We start from the raw sequence: 9,272 nt of genomic DNA on the forward strand, positions 1-9,272 counted from the left end.
CCTAGGTAGACAACATCCACAGCCATTCCATCATCCACTAAGCGGGTCACCTTGTCATAGAAGGAGATCAGGTTAGTCAGGCAGGACCTGCCTTTCATAAACCCATGCTGACTGGGCCTGATCACCTGGTTGTCCTGTATGTGCTGCATGATGTCACTCAAGATGATCTGCTCCGTAATATGTCTCTTAATGTGTCATAGGTCACCTATGGGTGCCCAGCGACTGAAGGTCTTTGGATTATTGTTTGACTTGGAAGTTAAGATATTTGACATGAGTCATTGACTTGATGAATTCGGATTTATAAATATATGTATGTATATATAGAAATGACAGTGTTACTCTTTTCAATCTACTCAATAACCAAGCAGATAAAGGGTGTCTGTTCCTTTGAAACAACTGACTAAAAAAGCATGTAAGAATAATAAACTGTTTTAATATTCAGGATAGTTATTGGCATCAGTTATCTAGAACTTAATTACTCAGTGTATAAGGAACTGGAAATAGGTCTCCACTGTCAGGGTAAATGCCATAAGCAAAAGGTTTGCAGTTCTCTCTTTTCGCTTGCTCCGGGGAATACATCAGGTTAGGGAAACTGTAGAGATTGATCCCACAGTATTCTCTAGCCCTGTAATACCAAGGCTGTCTTGTGAGTTGGGATATGTGAATTAGATTTTTTTAAGTAAAAAGATATTTTATCATGTATCTCTAACATCTCAAAACATGGACTATTCTGCATATTCTGCATATGGCTGGCTTTTTTACCTTGTAAATGCAGATTACAATTTTGGAGGACCGATAATTCACTAGAATATACTTTTTCTATTAGGAATGAATTTTTTTTTTTTAAACCTAAACCACTGAGACCTGGTAACATGTTTGAGGTTGCTCAGAATGCTGTTAAACCTTTCCTGAATGCAAAATTTCTGAGAACATGCAAAAGCTGGAGTGTGAATTACTAACAATTATTAAATTCATGATAACTTGTTTTTAACTTACAAAAGAATTATTGGAGCGTCACTGAGGTGATACAGATCTCTAGAGATCAATCATTCTTCTTACTGTTGTCATACTTGTGTCGGCAAGCTGTAGGAGATACCTAGAGCCTTAACTTTTTGTTTCAATTCTCAGTTCACATTTAGCAAGAGAAGGTATGTATTTCAGATTGCTCCTCTTAAATGATGTTCACATGCTCTTTTCTACTCAGCATGAGTTTAAATGTGCAATGAGTTAATGCTTCATAACTAAGGATCCTGACGCTTAAGATAGCAGCACCAATTTGTATTAATATTTAAATTGATTGAGATTATTTCTTCGGTTTTAAGTAGCCAGACTTTGAGGAGTGAGAAATGTAATACGACATTGGAAAGCTTCCTAAAAACAAATTGATGGAAAATAACCTGAAATTCTGTTATCTGAAAATGAAGATGTTATTTTCCTCACCTTTACAAAATCACCCTAGAAATTAATTTGCCAGGCACACTATCAAATTCTGTGTGTATTGTTTTCTGGAAAACAAACTTGTTGCAAATCTATAAATTTGGAAATTATGAATTGATAGTATAAAATACACTCAGTATTGTCTCTACAGATCACTAATATACTTAATTATGTTGACTTTTGGAAACTGTTTGCTTTTTGAGAGTGACTGTTGACTTAACCAATGCAAATCCATGCCAAGATGTCTGTACATCTTGAAAAGCTTTGTATTTTGAAGATTTTTCATGACTGCCAATGGCATATTTAACAAGAGAGATTATTTCGTCTACCTATATGGACCTCTATGCTTTCTAGCTGTGCTACAGCTACAACTACAGTTCGGGCACAATATTTTTTTGCATAGTGTCTTGATTTCATTAGTTTTTCCTCCTGTGTGTCATGGTCAATTGAATAAAGCAGTGAAGTTAATAGCACTGGATATGAAAAGGTTGCGATAGGAGTGGAGAGCATTGTGGTAAGAAAGCACCATATAGGGCAAACCTGAAGGGTACTTGCAGAGCTACAGTGTGAAAGTCATCTTTCTGTGCTGAGAAACTGAATCTTTCGGGGGTTGGAGCACTAGGTGTCTATGTCCTGCATGGGAGCCTGGATCCTCAAGAGCCTGTTAGTGATGTTCTGCTAAGTGAAAGGCTGAACTACTGTAGCAGCTGTTACGAGACAGCAGAGAGGGCTTGGATGAGGGAAGCCTTTTAATACCTTAGCTCCAGGGATAGTGTCTGTTGCAGCTTGGGTCTTGCAGTTGGATATGTGCGTAGGAGGGAGCCTGTCTTTGGTCAGGATTTTTCTCTCATATTGTTCTGTGATGCCTAACGAGATTGAAGTGCCCATTGAAGCTTATCCCACAGCTATAGCATTCATAGGTCTCTCCTGCGTGGATTCTTTAACTTCCAGTAAGAAGCAAGTTTACACTGCAACATATGCTTTGGTTGAAAGATCTGTATCCTAAGGCAGGCATCCATTAAGAATCACACTTCGTTATTTTTGCTGTTCACACAGCTATTCGTCTGGTAGGAATAGGAGTATTGGTTTCAAGATTATGACTGTCTCGCATACACAAACATATCCACTCAGCAGCCGTCAGTGTTAATGGTCTGAAAGTGCTGCTGAGAACAGCTAGGTTTGAATTTTTTTTCTAGGAAGGAGAGCTGCTGTGCCCAAGGTGCACACTGAGCTTCTACAGTGGGGTTTTCCAAATCATTACCAAGGTGGGAGAGCAAAAAGAGTATTCAAGTCCTTGGTGTCTTTTAGTTGGTATTTCTTGTCATTCTTACTTGCTTACTCTAGCATGTCTTAATTTTATTTTTCTGTTTTCTAAAGTGTTTATTCATATCTGCAACTTTTTACTTTGTTAAAGGTGTAAATTGCAATTATATGGAGTTACTTTATTTCCAACATAAATCTTACTCTATAAAATTAGTTACTATTTCAGTAGAATGCTGCTTGCCTTTATATATTTAAAGAATAAGCTCTTAGAGCAATTGCTTCTCAGTACTCAACTGTTTAAATTTTTATTTAGGCATACTGTATGTAGCCTAGCTGCTAATATGCCTTTATTTCACAATGTCACTTCTCTTGCACCAGAACAAGCTAAAGACTGAGTGAGCAGGGGAAGGCAAGATGTTTTCTGGGAGAAGAAAGGAGTTAGACCACAGATTTTTGATAGACTAAATTTAGCTATCTCATGTTCTATAAATGTCTTCAGTTGTTTTACCAGGTAAATCATTTTATATCCTTGGGTAGAAATGGTGCAATGGAAGATGAAAATAGCAAGTAGCAACATGAGTTTCATGTTCCTTGCAAACTACTCTTGTGAGGAGCATGGGTTAGTCTAGCTGAAGTGTGGTTTGGGTAGGTGCTGTGTAATCCTGTCAGTAAGCGTATGAGGCACTGACAGTTTCAAAACCTATTGAATATGAAGTAGTGTACAGGTCAAACTAGTAGTGTACACCAGTCTATTTTGTTAGTAGCTGATATTGCATCTGTTGCAAACAAATTGGATCTTGGCATAATGTTGTTACAATGTACATAAAATGCTGGATGGCAAAAATGGTATATTTAACCCACAATATGTGATCTTAAAGAACACATAGAGTGTGTTGAAGAATACGTGAATGGGTTCCCATTGCCTTCAATTGACAAAAATGCCAGATGTCTGTTGAAGCTGTGTGATAGTATTTATTTCTACACAGAAGTACTGTACATAAAAAATAATCATTGCTAATATATTAAAAAGGAGAAAAAAGGATAATAAAAGAAGGATGAATACTCTCTTCTACTGAGAGACGGAGCAAATACAAGAACAACTGCCTAGATTTATTGTGACTTCAGCACTTATATTATAAGGAGGCCAGACTGTTAATACTGCATGCAAGCAATCCACAGAGGTACATCTCATTTTGACATGCATATTGGATGTGTGTATGATCTCTCTTTCTAGATAGCTAGATTTATGGGGTTTTTGTTTGGGTTTTTTTTTCCAAGATAAGAGAGTGAAAGGAATCAGACTTACCAGAAGCCAAGCAGTGTGAAAGTATAAGGGGAAAAATAACTTATTTATAAAGGAAGACATTAATCACAGTGAGAGCTAGCTGGCTAAAGCAGAAACACAAACTGCCAGTTTAAAAACATTGAATATCCATGTTATATTCTATTTCACTCTTTCCTTTTAGTGTTAGAGGCTTTTCATCAAGACTAGTATCTGATGACTATGGTGAACATAAGCATTGTGGGAAGATACAAGTGTGGTTTGCTTCTAGTTTTAAAAATGTATTCAAGAATGTAAAAAATACTTTCGTTTCAACAAATGAGACATTCAAGGGGAAAGTAGCAAATGTCAAGAAAAGAGGAGCAATATGTTGAAGGGTTGGCTGACACAATTTATACATGTTTTATTAACCATCATAATTTGTTGTGAAACATAGAAGCATGCTATTTACATGTATTTAGCATAAAACCTCAAATGTTGTCTTGACTGTTGCAGTGGATCCTTTAAGCTCTAGTAATGCATATATACCTAAATAATGGAGGTACATAACTCTCTAAAATTTTATTTTGTCTAGCACTCTCAAATATGAAATATAGTGGGCCTAGAATTTTCCTCATAAATCAGCTATGGTAATGCTTCCAGTGCATTTTTAATCTGTATCATATATAATACAGGCCTGCCTGTGCTTGCTGTACTAGATGCAGATTCGTGGTTCTTTTAAGACTACTTAATTGAAAATTAGATGCATTTTATTTAAGTTATTTCTCTTTTGATTACTTTCAGAACAGTGGACTCCCTGAGTCTGTTTGTGTCAGTAGGCACCTTCTTTCTGTGTGAACACAAGAAAAGAAAAAAAAAAAAACAAAAAAGCAGCATCCATTTACTGATTTTTTTTGTTTGTTTGTTTGCTTTGTTTCGTAACTAAGGGGCTAAGAACACTGAATACCATGTTCCCAAAATCAGAAGTTCATTTTAAAATAAAATCTTTGTGAGATAATACATATTTATATCAGCTGCTTACAGTACTTCTAACATTGTCAGTAGTCAGAGGAGCAAATAATGCATCAAGTGTGATCTTTAGAAACTAACGGAAGCGAACTAGGCGAACTGGTAACTTTAAAGTGTCTTTTTATTTATTTAATTAATTTTCACCAGACTGTAGCATAGAAAAGCCATTGTTGCTAATGCTATCGCATTAATACTATCGTAGACAGTTTACCCTTTGTTTTGGATTTGACTATACTTTATAAAAATAAATGTTTTCTTTTTAGTTTCACCTTTTCAGATGTCTTCTTGCCAGTTTCACTTTCCTCTACTGAAGTAAAAGCCCAGTTTCTCTGATACTCTAACATTATGTAGATCTCATTCAACCCTCTGTTTTAATCTGGAAACGATTGTTAAAACTTCCCATTTTCCTCCTCTCAGCTTCAGGCGGACAAGCTGATGGCTCGTGAAGAGAAGTGCGTAGCCCACTGGGAGGAATTGATGAAAGAACAACGAAACAAACAAGCAGAGGTGGACGAAGAGCACAGAAAAGCTATGGAGCGCCTCAAAGAGCAGTATTCTGAGATGGAGAAGGAACTGGCCAAATATGTTTCTTTTTAAGACTTTTCTTTTTTAATAATGCTGGGTTTGTGCCAATACTCAGTTGCTTCTGACTTGAATTGAGATTATTTTGGAAAGCTGAAACATGTAAGAAAAAAGGAGAATTTCCTCTACAGGTTTGGTATGGGAAGAAGAGGTTTGCATACTTTCAACTTAAGTGCCTATCTCTGCTTGTTTTGTTCAGGGCAGGTAGAATGCCAGTATTTCTTCGTTTGTTGGAAGGTGGACCTGGAAATTACATTGTGTGACTACATCAGCTCAGGGAGTTGCAAACTAGAATTCTCTCCCATCTGCAGAGAGTATCACATCGTTTGGGAAAACAGAGACTAATGTAATACTAACTATCCCAGTGTGCAGCCACAGCCCTTTCCCAAAAAGTAGGTGTAACGGGTTCCAGCCATAGTTAGCTGAGAATTCACTGGGAAAACCGTAAATCCTGTTCATAGATTTCAGGAGAACCAACTTGTTTTATGGAATACTTTACTTTGAAGCTTTAGCAATGAAAGATCTCAACAGAGTTCTAAATCCAGTTGTAATTCCAACTTTTGGGTTGTATATTCAGTATTATGAAGTAGAGCTGAGACGTAAATGGTTTTTGCGAACGTAGAAGTGGCTAAGTGAGCTTGGACAACAATTTCTTTTCTCTCCCTGTAAATGTCTCAGGCCCCTCTTTTTAAGCTTTACTGTTCTACGCAAAGCCAAAACAAGCTCAAAAGTAATCATGAGAAGCATATCGGTCTTTGCATTAGCTTTGTAGCTAGTACAGTATTTACCTTAATTATTTGACATGCTGTTGGTTTACTTAGGATAAGCTCGTCAGAATTTTATGAAGCAATTGAGGAAAGATTTTTGTTTCTTTATCAGCATAACAAATGAGCAGATTAATGGTAAAGCGCCTGTAGTGCTGATCTGCTTTCTTAACTAACTTACTCTTACGGGTACCTGAAGCTCCTGTATTGCTTTCTTTTATTTAAATCTTGCATTTCACAGCAGTGTAACTGAAGAAGTTAACTTAATCAGGTCATTAACCAAGCAAAATGAGACGTAGTACCTTAATGAAATTTGCTGCAAGCTAACCGTTAGTACAGGAAATATCTTTCCATAATTTAGCTGGTGTCCAATATAGAATGGAAACAGGTAAAAATAAACAGAGTTTACCCTTTACCTGTATTGCAACAGTAATATGCCAACAATGGTTGCTTGTGTAAGCTTATGGCTTGGTGTCAAGGCTCCGTTCCTGGCAGCATGTTGATAGTGTGATTAAAGTTAGTAGAGGAGATGGAATGAGTATTTGAGATTTCTTTCAATAACACTGAATTCCTGCCAAGCTGCTCTGCCGCTACTGTAGGCCCAACAGCTTCATCAATCATCATCATGTATCTGGACTGAAAAGAGGACTTGACGACACTGGGGCACGCTGGAATGTTGTTAATTCTCTGTTGTGGATGGAAAAAACGTAGATGTCTCAGAAGTATCCCACACATGAAAAATAGGAAGGCCTCTTTTAGAACAACCCCTATTTGAATAGAAGGTGACCTCTGTAATGTTTTTCAGCTTATGTACCCATGATGAATGTTGTAACTAAGCTCAGACTTCCATGTAAAAAGAAAAAGTTAGTTCTTGCCTGTCTTTAGAATTGGGTGTGGAATAGTTTTGATTGTTTTGAGCACAGACTGAAAACGACTTCTCTCTTACCAGATTATTTGATGTATATGTGCTCAAAGACCAAATATCTTTATAACAAAATGCATTTAACTGCATACTGAATTCATTTTTATTTTTGCACTGATAATTTTTATTAAGATTTCGATATCTAATTAACTGTGCACTGGAGCTGTAGATTTTAGTATTTTGTCAATTTGAGGGCTCTTAAGCAATGATACAAGTGTTGCAAGTTGGATATTCACTGGAAAATAAAGCGGCGTTTCCGAAATCTGCTGGGATGTGTGCTCCTGATTCTTTGGAAAGCTTCTAAATACTAACACTGCAAATGTGTTCCTCTTTTAGAATGACAGAGGTATTTTTATGCTGAAGATCATTTGAAAACACTTTTCTTTGTAGTCTATATCTGCCTGTTGGCCCACTCTTACTCATTGTGGGGTCTACCTGAAAACTATCCGTTGCCGAATTATTTTATTTAGTAACTTTCACTTTTTTAATATGATACGCTGTAGGTTTTGAGGTACTTGGAAATGCTTAATTGTCTTTGAAGCAACTTGCCAACGTTTACAGGAAAACCTACTTTTTCTGTCCAAATGCTTAAAAAACAAACAAATGTGATGTGTTTAATATTATCTCAAAACAGGACACACCTGACGGATAAAAAAGATTCCCATCTTCAGCAGTTTTTCAGCAAGGTGGGACTGTGGTCTGTCTGGACACAGTAGTGCTCCACAGTGCGACTTGCTTTGTAAGATTCAAATTCTTGTCATTCAACAGTCTCTGCCATTTGGGAGAAATAGAAAAACGAAACGTTTAAAAGTTGGGGTTTATGTCATTGGTGCATGAAGGAAGTGTTTTACCTTGCAGTATTTACATGACTGAATTTTGTAGTCTTAAAAGTCTTGAGAATTTATTTAATCCCCGTTAAACTCAACAGAAGTCTGCATTGGATTCCAGTAGGAGCTGGAAAGGGTCCTCAACGCTTCAGTTAACTTCGAGTATGGCAGGTGAGTTTCGCAATCCGTCTTTGTACCAGACTATGCATGTAACTTTTTGCTTAACTATCCGCGCTGTTTATGATACTGAACCGTAGGTTTAACTGTTCTTCTTTGTAACCGGAAGTGGGTTTGGATGTCGTGTAATCGCTGGAATATTTTCTTAGTCTTTCTGTTCTAACGAATACATAGCAAGGAACGGGTATCTTCCTTGGAACTGCTGCATGAAGTCTGCTGCTGCTGAATTTAGGAGTAATAACGAACTGAGGAACTGAAGAAATACTTAAGGGTTTGTTTTGTTTTTAACTGCCGTGTTTTAACAATGAACCTATGTGCTGTTCTCCTTGGAATGTTTTATATCTGAGGCCCACCACATTTTTTTAATCTCAGGAAGGAGGGAGAAAGCTGATTTATTTGCTCTTACTCGGCTTCTTTCTGTGCTAACACTAGGTAATAGTTTTTATAGAAAAATTCCCGGCTGGAACATTGCATCTTCTCTGATATTTTAATTTATGGCTTGTTAAATCTTTCCTCAAAAACTGGGGAGTTCTTTTCAGTAGTCAAATTAAATAGCAAATACGTGGCATACTCAGCCAATGAATTGAATCATACGTAGTTCACTTCTGAGTTGAAAAACATCCTATGGCTCAAGGCTATGGATTTTGAGATTTACAAATACTCCCCAGTAGGTGTCGGTGCAAGCCTGAGAAGGAAAGTTAGAAAGCCTGGTTTTATATGAGGTATCGACTGTAAATGCTTATGTTCAGTTGTAATACAGTATTTTGTATAAGTACAAGACAATTTGTGGATGAAACCACATGCTTTTAAATAAAAAATGACACAACTTATCAGCAGCATTTTGCCCCATTAGTCCTCAAAAAAGCTTACAACAGGTCACTTCTAAAATTATTTATGTAATGTGTGCTGATCTGAACAAGGTTGTCCGCAATACTTATGGATTCTAATTCAGATTTATTATAATTTGAAGTTAGACTCAGTGTCAGAGATTAAAACCTTCAAGAGCTGCA

At 36.8% G+C, this 9,272-nt stretch overlaps 1 protein-coding gene across 1 annotated transcript in view; it reads left to right on the plus strand.

Annotated features, from left to right (window-relative positions):
• The window catches only part of BLOC1S5 (biogenesis of lysosomal organelles complex 1 subunit 5), a 20,322-nt gene extending 12,806 nt beyond the window's left edge, over window positions 1-7,516 (plus strand). The window contains exon 4 of the mRNA XM_009279220.1: window positions 5,408-7,516. Within this exon, the coding sequence (XP_009277495.1) occupies window positions 5,408-5,587 (180 nt within the window). The 3' untranslated portion in view covers window positions 5,588-7,516. The remainder of the gene's footprint in view (window positions 1-5,407) is intronic.
• Window positions 7,517-9,272: the final 1,756 nt, after the last annotated feature.

This window comes from Aptenodytes forsteri, unplaced genomic scaffold (genome assembly GCF_000699145.1).
Source record: "Aptenodytes forsteri isolate BGI_AS27 unplaced genomic scaffold, ASM69914v1 Scaffold81, whole genome shotgun sequence".
NCBI classification, from domain to species: domain Eukaryota; kingdom Metazoa; phylum Chordata; class Aves; order Sphenisciformes; family Spheniscidae; genus Aptenodytes; species Aptenodytes forsteri.